This window comes from Python bivittatus, unplaced genomic scaffold (assembly GCF_059951505.1).
Source record: "Python bivittatus isolate LINGU-HERP-01145 unplaced genomic scaffold, Pbiv_v1 ctg000020_np1212, whole genome shotgun sequence".
Lineage (NCBI taxonomy): Eukaryota > Metazoa > Chordata > Lepidosauria > Squamata > Pythonidae > Python > Python bivittatus.
Genome location: NW_028277030.1, coordinates 123,003,888 through 123,017,533, shown reverse-complemented (window position 1 = coordinate 123,017,533; position 13,646 = coordinate 123,003,888). Strand labels below are relative to the sequence as shown.

Sequence of the window (13,646 nt, the reverse complement as noted above, 5' to 3'; positions counted from 1 at the left end):
AAAGCCACCAAAACTCGAGGTCCAGCTAAAGGAAACATTTTTAGAGTAGTCAGCCTTCAGAAACCTTTAGTTATCCTTGCGAAGCAACTTACCTAACTAACAAAGACTTCAAATGCATCTAAAACAAGATAGCCAATGTATAATAACGCCCAGAAGATAAAACGTTTAAAAGATGAATCCTAAAAATCCAGAGAAAAAAGAGACGAACTGGAAAGTAACCACAGAAACGGAATCGCCTCTTGGTAAATTGCTAATTCTGTTTTGATACAGATGGCCAAGCATTGAAGAAACATGCACAGAATTCCGCCGTGAATCAGTATTTCAAAACTGTTTTTTAATCGTAGAGATCCCACGTTACTTAAATAAAGCAGCATAATGTTCTAAACGACTTCCTCCACTTAGCCCCGTCCGTCTTGAAATTCAGCAAATCCCACAGAAAGATCCGGCTACGGAAGGGGAGGAAAGAAGCCCCTGAGCGCGGTGCATTCTGGGCCTCAGAAATGACGGCTGGGCCGGAACGTAGCGTCCTCGCGCTTTCTTTAAAGGCCGTCCTGGACTGAGTGGCGGTTGCTGAAACTGGATGCCTGGGTTGCAGTTTCTTTTTGTATGTATCTGGTGAGTGCTACCTCTGCTTTACTAATAGGGAAAGTTGCAGTCCTGCAGTCCAGCTTTTTTAATCAACGCCTATAATTTTATAGATTTGGCTGTAGCAACCGCGAGGCAAAACGGTGTGTTCGTAACTGCAGGTTTTCCGGACCTGTATGTATTGGGGTTCATACTCTTAGGAACATTGCTTAGTTCGGTACTAACGAACAGAAAGATTACTCGATGGAATAATATCTCAACCTCGTCTTCGGTACGGAAATCGGTTAGCAAAGAGATTTCGATGATACGAATTCCTAGTTGTTGTTCCTAGAATCGTAATTATTGTTGTTACTTTATTGTATTTATACCCTGCCTTTCCTTGGAGAACTCAAAGTATGTGGGGCGTTCTCGCCTTATTCTCCAAAAAGAAATCTGTGAGGTGAATTGCTGGGAAATAGCGATCAAGGTCGACTGTGATTCTTGGTCTCTATACCTTTGGTATAAAATCTGTATATGTTAAAACATATTCTGATTCTGGTTTATACTTTAGTAAGTAGGAGAGTTTTAAATCTTCCCACCCCAGTTACTTTGATTTAGGTAAAAAAAAGAGCCTCAATTAGTATCGATGTCCTCCTTGGTTCAGTTCCAGAAGTATAGCATTATGAACGCATCTTGTTGCTGTTCCTGTGACCGAGAGTGCAATTCAGTGCTACATTAGTTTATAAATTAGTTTATTTTGAGGCAGTAGGTCGGATGAAGGCTACAATACAATATATATTTGCCTGGGAATAAGTTCTGTGGAACTCAGTGGCCCCATTTGTAAATAGATATGTATAGGGTTGGACTTTTACCTTCTTATGATAGGAGTATAATGTGCTTATACTTCAAATTAATGAGAAAACAGTTATGTATTTTTGATATCAAAATTTTGGGTCAGTGGCTGAAGGTTTCCTTCAAGAAATGGAAAGCCTGCCCTGCCAAAAATAACCCAAGCTTTGGCAGAAAAAAATGAATTGGTTAATAAGGAATGTAAAAAAGAAAGGAAAAATCGAGTTTATGGCAAAAAAAAATTATACAGACAGCCAGTGTTGTTATGGTGTTGGGCCTACAACCAAGGAAACCCAGGTTTTGCTCCACTCTCAGTTAAGCACTGTCACGTGGCACTCTCTTCCAGTCCAACTCAGCTCATAGGGTTGTTATGGGGAAATATGGAAGAAGGGAGTGCTATATGTACATCTTGAGCTCCTGAAGAAAGGCAGGATATAAGTCAAATAACAAATAAACAATAATTAACAAATTAATTGTTAAACTAATAATAAATAAAAAATGCCCAGAGTTGTTGAGAATCAGGCGGCATCAGATCAATCGGTCAATAAACTGAAGAGAACCAATAAGATCTTATTTAAATATATTTGAAACAAAAAAACGGCCAGGAAAGTGGTTGGACTTTTAAATGAGAAGGGAGTGAAAGGGATTCTTATGGATAATATGGAAAAACTGAATTAATTCTTTGCATCTGGCTTTACTATAGAATATGTAGGACAAATTCCTGAGCCTGCATTGATTTTCTCAGAAAACTGGAATTGCTAAAGCAAAATAAGCTAAGAGAAGATATTCTAAAACCTCTTGAAATACTGTACAGTAAGAAATCAACAGGGCAGGCATTCCCCCAAGAGTTTTTAAAGAAGTGAAATGTAGAATTGTTGATATCCTAGCAAAAATATGTAACTTGTCCAATCCTCTGCTGGTAGGCAGGCAGTGTGACAGCAATTCTTAAAAAGGGACACAGGGAGATCCTGGAAATGATAGGCTGGTAAAGGTAAATTAGTGGAAAGAGTAATCAAAGGAAAAATAACTAAGCAATAGAGGATAAAAATAGAATAAGCCTCTTTAAAGGAAAGTTCTGGAAAAGTAAATCCTGCTTCACCATTTTAGGACTTTTTTTAAAGGGCACAGGCAAATAGATGGAGCTGACTTTGTAACATTGCACACTTGGATTTTCAAAAAGCCTTTGACATAATGAATCTGTAGAATTATCACAAAATGTAGTGAATGCTCTTTAAGAAAGGACTGGATAAGTTTTTGAAGGGCAGGTCTTTCAAGAGCTATTAATCTTGAGATTCAATATTACCACTGGGCTGGAGGTAGCATGCATTCCAAATATCAACGTCAGGGGAACAACAGCAGGGGAGGGATATAACTGCTACTTGTAAGCATTTCATAGGAAGCTGTTAGCCACTGTGAGAAACAATACTGGACTAATATGGACTTTGGCTTGATCCAGTAGGGCTATTTTGTTTTTAATCATGGAAGTAGGCAGGATTTCTGAATAGGGAGGCAGAGAGTATTGCTGGCAATGATGTTTGTTTTCTCATTAGGTTCAGTAAGAAGGAAATATGACTGAATGGCAGAGGAAGACTCCTTTGGAATGGCTGGCTTTTGTGGATAAAGAAGTCAAAGTACTGGCTGCTGAGAAACACCAGTACAAAGGATGGGTTTTAACAGTTGACCCAGTTTCTGCCAAGTATGTACCAGTGCATTCTGCATAGAAATACTTTTTAAAAGTATTGAAGAGAAAGAATGGTGTGTTAAGGGAGAATGAAGGGGGTGGATGATTATAATGTATAAAATTAAAAGCAAATTAAAATGGGATTGTGTGCCTAAATAGGATACAAATAAAATCTTAATACAAACATTTTAAACCATATTTAATATTTCTGTCTGGATAGACATATGTAAATATGAAGGTAATTTGTTCAGGAAAAAATGGTTATAACTAATAAGTGGTGATCAGATGTGAATAAATTTATTCTATGTTGTCAGATCTTTAAAGCTGATAGTTATTCAGCCAAAGCAATTTCCCATGATAATTTATCCAGTGAAATATGTATTGCAATTTTTCATTTTTTGCTATGATGGACCTGGCAGCTAACTATGGGGGAAAAGTAAATTCCTTATATTGAATTCATTTATATATCATAGGTAATATGGACAGTAAATCAACAGTAGTGTTTATTGTAAAAATAGTTTCCTCATTTCTTCAAAAACATTCAGACAAGAAGGGTAATTGCACATTGACACCATGGAAAGTTTTTAATTTATATGAATATTTTTAGTGTAAGCCATCTATTGACTTTTGTGGTCAATTCCTACTGAGTTGCTGAAATAGGATTTAAAAGAATTCTGTGCCACAAAGAGTTCTAGTAACACTATCAGGTTCCAATAGAGGTGAATATGTGTAGCTCAGGGTTGAACTGTGGAGTCCTTGGGGTTCTCTGAGCTTGGTTCTTTTCCTGCAAACGTTTCATTACCCGGCTAGGTAACATCTTCAGTGCTAAAATGGGATGGGGTTTGCTCTCTATTTATGTGCTGTGGCCTGCCTTGCCAGTGCTGGTAGGGGTGGGAGTGTTTTTTGTTTTGCTCCTCTGGTAGTTCTTTGATTAGCATATGTTTACTGCTTGATTGTGTGCCTGGTGGTAACCTTTGCTTATCTGGGTGATTGATTGCTGGTGAGGCGATGTTTTGAATAGTATGTAGATGCTGTTTATCTCTATGTGTCTGTTAATTGCTGCCTTGTCCACGAGCACCAACTAGCAGTCAGAAGACATGATGAAAATTCCTTAATCTCACAACACATGGACAGACTCAACCATAGTTTTAACTGGGAAACTGTCAGCATTTTAGACCAAGCTAAATCCAAATATGCAAGAGAATACTTGGAAGCCTGGTATTCAGACAAGGCAGCAATTAACAGACACATAGAGATAAACAGCATCTACATACTATTCAAAAGAAATAAAAGATCAGAAGATCGCCTCACCAGCAATCAATCACCAGCAATCATCACCCAGATAAGCAAAGGTTACCACCAGACACACAATCAAGCAGTAAACATATGCTAATCAAAGAACTCCCCTTCATGGATCACTACCTTGTCGTGGCGAAGGGGCTTGCGTAACTCAGTGAAGCCATGAGCTATACCGTGCAGGGCCACCCAAGACGGACAGGTCATGACAGAGAGTTCTGACAAAATGTGGTCCACTGGAGAAGGAAATGGCAACCCACTCCAGTATCCTTGCCAAGAAAACCCCATGGACAATGTTAGAAGGCTAAAAGATATGACGCCGGAAGATGAGCCCCTCAGGTCGGAAGGTGTCCAATATGCTACTGGGGAAGAGCGGAGGGCAATTCCAAGTAGCTCCAGAAAGAGTGAAGTGGCTGGGCCAAAGCCGAAAGGACGTTCAGCTGTGGATGTATCTGGAAGCGAAAAGAAAGTCCGATGCTGTAAAGAACAATATTGTATAGGTACCTGGAATGTAAGATCTATGAACCAAGGCAAGCTGGATGTGGTCAGACATGAGATGACAAGATTGAACATCGACATCTTGGGAATCAGTGAACTGAAATGGACGGGAATGGGTGAATTTAATTCGGGTGACCATTATATCTACTACTGTGGGCAAGAAACCCTTAGAAGAAATGGAGTTGCACTCATAGTCAATAAGAGAGTGGGAAAGGCAGTAATGGGGTACAACCTCAAAAACGACAGAATGATTTCAGTGCGTATCCAAGGCAAACCATTCAATATCACAGTCATCCAAGTCTATGCCCCAACCACTGATGCTGAAGAAGCTGAAGTTGACCGCTTCTATGAAGACCTACAACACCTTCTAGAACTAGCACCAAAAAGATGTCCTTTTCATCATAGGGGATTGGAATGCTAAAGTAGGAAGTCAAGGAGTAATCGGAATAACAGGCAAGTTTGGCCTTGGAGTACAAAATGAAGCAGGGCAAAGGCTAATAGAGTTCTGTCAAGAGAACAAGCTAGTCATAGCAAACACTCTTTTCCAACAACACAAGAGACGACTCTACACATGGACATCACCAGATGGTCAATACCGAAACCAGATTGATTATATACTTTGCAGCCAAAGATGGAGAAGCTCTATACAGACAGCAAAAACAAGACCAGGAGCTGACTGTGGCTCAGATCATGAGCTTCTTACTGCAAAATTTAGGCTTAAATTGAAGAATGTAGGGAAAACCACTAGACCACTCAGGTATGACTTAGATCATATTCCTTGTGAGTACACAGTGAAGGTGATGAATAGATTTAGAGGATTAGATTTGGTAGACAGAGTGCCTGAAGAACTATGGACGGAGGTCCGTAACATTGTACAGGAGGCAGCAACTAAAACCATCCCAAAGAAAAAGAAATGCAAGAAAGCAAAATGGCTGTCTGATGAGGCTTTACAAATAGCTGTGGAAAGAAGGAATGCGAAAAGCAAGGGTGAAAGGGAAAGATATAAGCAACTGAATGCAGATTTCCAGAGAATAGCAAGGAGAGATAAGAAGGCCTTCTTAAATGAACAATGCAAAGAAATTGAGGAAAACAATAGAATGGGGAAGACTAGAGATCTCTACAAGAAAATTGGAGATATGAAAGGAACGTTTAGTGCAAAGATGGGCATGATAAAGGACAAAAAGGCAGGGACCTAACAGAAGCAGAAGAGATTAAGAAGCGGTGGCAAGAATACACAGAAGAACTATACAAGAAAGATCTTAATGTCCCTGATGTCCATGCTGGTGTGGTCACTGACCTTGAGCCAGACATCCTAGAGAGTGAAGTCAAGTGGGCCTTAGGAAGCATTGCTAACAACAAAGCTAGTGGAGATGACAGTATTCCAGCTGAGTTATTTAAAATACTAAAAGATGATGGTGTTAAAGTGCTGCACTCAATATGCCAGCAAGTTTGGAAAACGCAACAGTGGCCACGGGATTGGAAAAGGTCAGTTTATGTTCCAATTCCAAAGAAGGGCAACGCCAAAGAATGCTCAAACTATCGCACAGTTGCACTCATTTCACATGCTAGCAAGGTTATGCTCAAAATCCTACAAGCTAGGCTTCAGCAATACATGAACCGAGAACTACCGGATGTACAAGCTGGGTTTCGAAGAGGCAGAGGAACTAGAGATCAAATCGCCAACATTCGCTGGATCATGGAGAAAGCACGAGAGTTCCAGAAAAATATCTACTTCTGCTTCATTGACTATGCAAAAGCCTTTGATTGTGTGGATCACAACAAACTGTGGCAAATTCTTAAAGAGATGGGAGTACCAGACCACCTTACCTGTCTCCTGAGAAATCTGTATGCGGGCCAAGAAGCAACAGTTAGAACCGGTCATGGAACAACCAATTGGTTCAAAATAGGGAAAGGTGCACGACAAGGCTGTATACTGTCACCCTGCTTATTTAACCTATATGCAGAGTACATCATGAGAAATGCCAGGCTGGAAGAATCACAAGCCGGAATCAAGATTGCAGGGAGAATCATCAACAACCTCAGATATGCGGACGATACCACCCTAATGGCAGAAAGTGAAGAAGAACTAAAGAGCCTCTTGATGAGGGTGAAAGAGGAGAGTGCGAAAGCTGGCTTGAAACTCAACATTAAAAAAACTAAGATCATGGCATCTGGACCCATCTATTCCTGGCAAATAGAAGGGGTAGAAATGGAAGCAGTAACAGACTTCATTTATTTGGGCTCCAAGATCACCGCAGACGGAGACTGCAGCCATGAAATTAAAAGACGCTTGCTCCTTGGGAGGAAAGCTATGGCAAGCCTAGATAGCATATTAAAAAGCAGAGACGTCACCTTGCCGACAAAGATCCGCATAGTCAAAGCTATGGTTTTTCCAGTAGTAATGTATGGCTGTGAGAGCTGGACCATAAAAAGGCCGAGCGCCGAAGAATTGATGCCTTTGAACTGTGGTGCTGGAGAAGACTCTTGAGAGTCCCCTGGACTGCTAGGAGGTCAAACCAGTCAATCTTAAAGGAAATCAACCCTGATTGCTCATTGGAAGGATCGATAATGAAGCTCAAGCTCAGATATTTTGGTCACCTAATGCGAAGAGAGATCTCTTTGGAGAAGACCCTGATGCTGGGAAAGATTGAAGGCAAAAGGAGAAGAGGACGGCAGAGGATGAGATGGTTAGATAGCATCACTGAAGCAATGAGCATGAAACTGAGCAAACTCAGGGAGGCAGTGAAGGACAGGAAGGCCTGGCGCAATATGGTTCATGGGGTCACGAAGAGTCGGACACGACTTAACGACTAAACAACAACAAATCAAAGAACTACCAGAGGAGCAAAACAAAAAACACTCCCACCCCTACCAGCACTGGCAAGGCAGGCCACAGCACATAAATAGAGAGCAAACCCCATCCCATTTTAGCACTGAAGATGTTACCTAGCCGGGTAATGAAACGTTTGCAAGAAAAGAACCAAGCTCAGAGAACCCCAAGGACTCCACTATCAGGTTCAAATCCCAAATAATCTTCCCTTTTAAAGAGAATACTTTCTGTGTGATATGTTGTTATAGCGCGTGCGCACACACACATGCAGATCAGTTCCTCAAAGCTGCAAAGTAGCTGATTCAGGGGCCCTCCTGTCATCTTCTGGCTAGTGTGTATGCATGCACTGAAGGGCTTCCTTTGAGCTGGCTGATGAAATAATCACTTCAGGGCATACACAAAAGACCTCAGAACTAAAAGTTACTGTGACAAGCCTTGAAGCAACTTATTCATGGCTCTAAGGAGCAAAGCTGGGTGGTACTTTGCTCATGACTAAAGTGCTTCATCAATTGATTTGCACAGTATTAGCCTTTGGTATAAGAATATTTAAATTATATGTAAAATTGATAGTAATTGACCTTATGTCTTAGCACGATGTCAGTTGACTGTTGTTAGAAAATGTGGTCTCATGAAAAATAATTGTACCAGATAGAACACATTATGTATATGTGATTGAAATATTTTTGAGTATAAATGGACAGCCTTCATTTATTCCAGCTTTTTCTGATCTTGAGCTAGTTATTACAGACTTCAGCGATTTCTAATACAGCCCCCCACAGATTTGTTGGGTAACCTGTGGGACAGCTTGTAATGCCATAACACTTTCACAGGTTTTTTCATTGGGAAGACATCTGTTGCATTCTGACTTAAACATTTTTGATACAACATTGGTATCAAAAGACTGATTTTTTAGGGCTAGTATGCATGGAAAAGCCAAACAGAAATGTGATCACTTAACATATCATCCTCTAGTTTATCCAAACCTTATATGAATCTCTTATTCTTGACAGCATTCTTCTGGCAAATCCCCTCGAGAATGGAAAAGTGTCTGTTTTAGTTGTTTTAGGACATGCCGTGCAGGATATTGAAATAGTGACTGAAAGAGATGATGAAATTAAAGAAAAACTTGCACACCTCTTCATGGCTGGAAAAAGCCAAACTTATAATCAAGAAGAGCTGGATAGAAGGAAAAACCGCTTGAAGAATTGGTTGGAGAAAAACCACATCCCTGTAAGAGAACAAGGAGAGTCACAAACAACACTGTGTGTGGCAGGTGTATTAACCATTGATCCACCGTATGGACCAGAAGATTGCAATAGTTCTAATGAAATAATTTTGTGTAGAGTTCAAGGATTGATTCAAAGTTATCTTGCACTTCAGCAGTGAGGCATATAGATCTCATTACACTTAAAACATTTGGTAGTTTCATAAAAAATAGGCATTTAATGGTTGATGGCCATGGTCGTGGTCAGCCAGTGTTTCCAAATTACATAGTTTTGTGTACAAATAATAATTGTAGTAGTTGTGCTAGTTATATTTTCATATGAAAATAATTTGACTTTTTTCCCCCACTGAGTTCCTGGAAAGTTGTTCTGTATATATAAAAGAAAGTAAAAGGAAATAAGTGACGTTCTTATTATCTCCAGTCTCTCAAGTGATTTATTGGAACTAAAATATTAACAATTTTTTTGAACATGGGATGGTAGTATAAGATAAAAACATAATATGTTTTGGACAACTTTTTTCCCTATGAATATATAGCTGATGTTTTCACACACAAAAGTATAGCAAGTTCTAGTTCATTTCCTCCACCCACCGAAGTCCTATTTAAGGCACTGAAAAGGGGCATTTTTCTATTTTGCTTGAATTTAGTATTATCTACTACCACAAAGCCAGTTTATATGCAGTTGTAGGTTCCTTTGAATGGTCAGACCATTGATAGAAAATTAAGACACTTGAACTGGAGTTGTTGGGATTTGTAGTTCAATACAGCTGCAGAGCATCATATTGAAAAAGGCTGAGTAGCGTGACTAAAGCCTTTTACATGTAATATGAAATAGTTGTCAGGCTCAGCCAAAAGGAATTCTTCCAAACAAAATTTTCACTGAGTGTTCTTTACCAAAATTTATTGAGATGGATAAATTTTTAAGAATTTTAGCAACTGAATTATTTTCACCTTAGAACTAATTTATTCTCTAATAATATATTAGGGTAGAGGCTTCTTTAGTTTCTTTTTCACAGCTTTTCTGTGAACTGGCATGGAGATGGTGCTCTTCATTCATAATGGAGGAGCTTTCAAGTGACTGTATACAAAAATGTTTCCTAAAAATCTATTGTCTAATGCCAGCCTTTCCAAACATGGCATCTGGGAATGATAGTGTGCCTGAAGACCCAGTGCTGGCTGTCTACCAAGGTCCTTGCCCACTTTATTTTTTAGATACCTGAAAAAGAAAAGAATGGGAAGCTACAAAGCTATGCATTAGGGTCAAGCACAACCTGCCTATCCAGCAGGAGATACAGAGGCATGCTTAGAAGTTAATATGATGAGTTGCTGCAACCTAATGGTTTGTCTGTCTTCTGGTGCATGTATTGTTTGTCACTAACCACAGCCAAAATCATAGCAGGCATTTTTGAAAGTGCCAATCATATGCTTTCAACATTCCAAATGTGAGGTTATGTGACTTGTTAGACACCCCTGTTATAAAAATCTCTCCTTGTTATACATTCCTCTGGCTGCAGCAGTGCAAGTTTTGATGCTGCTTTTTGTGAGAATGCTCAGCTACTAACAAACTTCTGCAACTTGCTTTTTTCAACATACTCGGTAAATAATAATGCTAGAAAAGATAGGATTTAATTAAGCTATAACAAAACTTGAACAAAAATATAAAATAGGAATAACATTTAACAAAATTACTTCTGAATCTTGACAGTTCACTACAGTAGTCATAAAGCTTATTGCACACTACATTTTCAAGTAATAAGTAGTTGTGATGAAACATTGTTTAAAAACACAAATTCAGTATTAATAGATGCCCTATTTTTAAGCTCTTTAAGAAATTCATAAGGAGCATTATTGAAGTATTTCCAAAATGTTGAAGCACTACTGAAATTCATAAAACATTCCCTTATTTTTGTAGAATTTTGCAAAAGGATTGGGCTTTGTTAATACTAAGCTCCCAGATAGAGTTGATCATAAAATAAGTCTTATCATACTTAAATTTCTCAGCCGCTTTTCTGTCCTGGATAGAATCATGCTCAAAAATTCAGGAGGTAGCATGGATAATAATGGATGTAACATTAATCCTTTCATCATCATTTTGGCAACACTTCCTTCTTAAAAAAAACCCTACCACCTTCCACAAATCAGACAACAGTGCTTTGAGCAGTTTCAAACACAAAATACTTTCTTGAAAAAAAAGAATGACAGCTATTGGCTTTGAGAATTCCTTTATTTATTACAATATTTATATAATGTATACAGCCTACATCATCAGGCTGTAATACTGTATATCTATTGGCTTTGAGAAAAAGTAATGAATGTGGTCTTGCAAGCCCAGGCCAATTTTATGCTAAAATTATTCCATAACTTGTACCACCATATTTGAATTCTAGCATCCTACAGTGACTATTTGAGTCAATGAAAACAGATGCAAATTTACTGAAACTGGAGAGGATTTATTTTAGGACACAGAATAATGTAAAAACCATAGCTATGGTAAGTTTCATGCACTTCCTTTTTGGGAAGGGCAAGGACAAATTAATATACTGCCAGATTGTCACAGAGTTAATCCTTTATTGGACAGAAAAAGTATTGAGAGAAGACTCATTAGACATTGAATTTTTGTGGAATCTCTTTATGAATTATCTTCTGAATGCTTGCTTCTCATTCCTTGCTTCGCAAAAGGATAACTTAAAAGAAAGTTTAAATTTTATTTTAAATGTACAAGCTCCTTGTGTAAATATGTATCAGTTTCTATCATGATTCTAAAACTGCTTATTTTGGGCTACTTAAAAAGCAGGCTTTTTAAATTGGATGTTTACTTTCCTTTAGGCTTCCAAACAGCTGTACAATGGCCAGTGGTACATTTCATTATTCTGCTATTTACATTACAAGAAAGCCATCCTCACTAACTAATGCTATTGTGTGGTCACAAGTTTTATAATCAAGCTGATAATACGAGATCCTCGAGGGCAAGTGCACAGATCCATGCTGGGGTTTTTAATTTTTTCCTGGAGTAACTGGTCAAGCTCACTGCGAAGTTCTTTCACTAGTTCTGCCACCTGAAATCACAAATATGCACCCAAAATAAACTTTTTTTTTTAGATGAGGTTTCTAATAGTAGCCACCCAAAACACCTCATAAGCACAGCATGAAGGATATAGCCATTTCTTTATGCTATCTTGACTGCAAGTTCCATTCAGCACTTTCTGAATACAGTAGCTGTTCTGTACATCATATCAGCAAATACTAAACACCCCCTTCTTCAAATTTCTGATGTAGCAGGAGGATAGTAGTATGAGAAAGACACCTTGCTTTATTCTTAGTATGCTTGCAACTGTAGGCCTTCGTACAAACCCCACTGAATGGGGTATTGCTTGAAACTATGATAGCTACATGTCCTTAGGTGTTCCAAATTGGGATACAAAGAGAATGAAATGCAACAGACACTGATATGGAAGGCTGTGCAAATCAAACTCACGGTGCTTGTTTTTTTTGTGTTTATTTGGATTTTGTATCCTTTTATGCTCTGTACAGAAACGTTAAAGACACTGATTAGTCTTGAGTATTTTTCTTGTTGTTTACAGGGTTAGTTTATCTATCTGCACAAGCTGATTGTATCATACAATCAAAATGTTTTAGGCCACAAGAAATGTGTTAATTTTTAAGAAGCTGAAAGGCTGTTTCCCACACCTCCTGCAACATGCTTTCCCTCTATCTTTAAATTGGGGGAAAGTATGTATGTCAGTTGGGAGACAGCTTCCCCCACAGACCTCTTTTTGCCACACTTCAGAAATGAGGCTGGCAAAGCTGTTGCCCTCATAGGGCAGCAGTTTGCTCTGGGAGTGAGGGGCAGGGAAAGGGAAAGAGATTCTGCCTGCCACACTTCTGCCCCAGTGCAAAACCCTCACTGAAGATCATCTGTGCCTATGTGGAGATTCTGGAACGTGTCAAGCAATGACAGCAGCATGGCTGCAGGAGACAAGCTTGCTGGCCATCTGTAGCAGCAGTGGTGGCACAGCCTCCAGCCTACTGCTCCTGGCCTCTCTGCCTAAGGGTAGGGATGATCATAATATGAGCAGAGGTTACCAACAGCCCTTAGGCGGAATCCATTCCTCAAGGTCACTATTCTTATCAGGCTGCCCCTCTCCCCGGACCTCTGGATGCTGGGCAAGGCTTGGTTCTCTCTGGCAGCCAAAGGAGAAATGGCTATGGAAGCCCAGAATCCACAACCAAATGTGAGGAGGCAATGCTGTAGCAGGCAAATCATGATCTTCCTCAGGCCTCTCTTGTGATGCTGGAAAACACATCTTTACTGCCCTGTCTCTTTGATCCAGCCTAAGCCTACCTCTGGGGCAGGCTGGCTGGATGCAAGATGGCAATTCCGTCACGAGGACTTGCCTTCCACATATGGTAAGCAACACATTTCAGAGTCAGGGCAGGGACAGTGTGAGATGAACCCTCTTTGTTGTTTATATCAAGAAAACCACTTTATAGGCATAGTTCATTGATGGTGATTATAATTTATCTTAATGTACAGTATTGTCATTATAAAGTTATTGCATGAGGCAATATACAGAGCGCCATATTGCTCTGTATTATGCCAGTGAATTGCAAAACGGTGGTTCTCAAACAGTGAATGCATCTATATTCCTGAAGGAGGCTTTGTTCTTAAATCATCTATCCACTTTGAGATCATAGAGCCATAA

General features: G+C 39.3%; 2 protein-coding genes across 6 annotated transcripts in view; one reads left to right on the top strand and one right to left on the bottom strand.

Moving 5' to 3' along the window:
* Window positions 1-449: 449 nt before the first annotated feature.
* On the top strand, window positions 450-9,862 carry GEMIN6 (gem nuclear organelle associated protein 6). Of its 2 annotated transcripts, none has more exons than XM_088148842.1 (3): window positions 450-604; window positions 2,964-3,109; window positions 8,729-9,862. In XM_088148842.1, the coding sequence occupies exons 2-3, from the start codon at window positions 2,982-2,984 to the stop codon at window positions 9,102-9,104; spliced, it is 504 nt and encodes a 167-aa protein (XP_088004968.1). In that variant the 5' UTR covers window positions 450-604; window positions 2,964-2,981; the 3' UTR covers window positions 9,105-9,862. The 2 variants fall into 2 exon arrangements, with proteins under 2 accessions (XP_088004968.1, XP_088004960.1); XM_088148834.1 differs by having other exon boundaries at window positions 469-615.
* Window positions 9,863-10,862: 1,000 nt separating this feature from the next.
* The window catches only part of DHX57 (DExH-box helicase 57), a 39,003-nt gene continuing 36,219 nt past the window's right edge, over window positions 10,863-13,646 (bottom strand). For all 4 annotated transcript variants that reach the window (XM_088148747.1, XM_088148764.1, XM_088148755.1 and 1 more), the window contains one exon: window positions 10,863-11,999. In XM_088148747.1, coding sequence (XP_088004873.1) covers window positions 11,856-11,999 — 144 coding nt within the window. In that variant the 3' untranslated portion in view covers window positions 10,863-11,855. The remainder of the gene's footprint in view (window positions 12,000-13,646) is intronic.

What these genes read in the sequence shown, in the direction of transcription:
- GEMIN6 (XM_088148842.1), top strand. Translation starts at nt 2,982, where the DNA reads ATGACTGAATGGCAGAGGAAGACTCCTTTGGAATGGCTGGCTTTTGTG. An exon ending in GTTGACCCAGTTTCTGCCAA is followed by an intron (nt 3,110 to 8,728) that starts GTATGTACCAGT and finishes TATTCTTGACAG; the next exon opens with CATTCTTCTGGCAAATCCCC.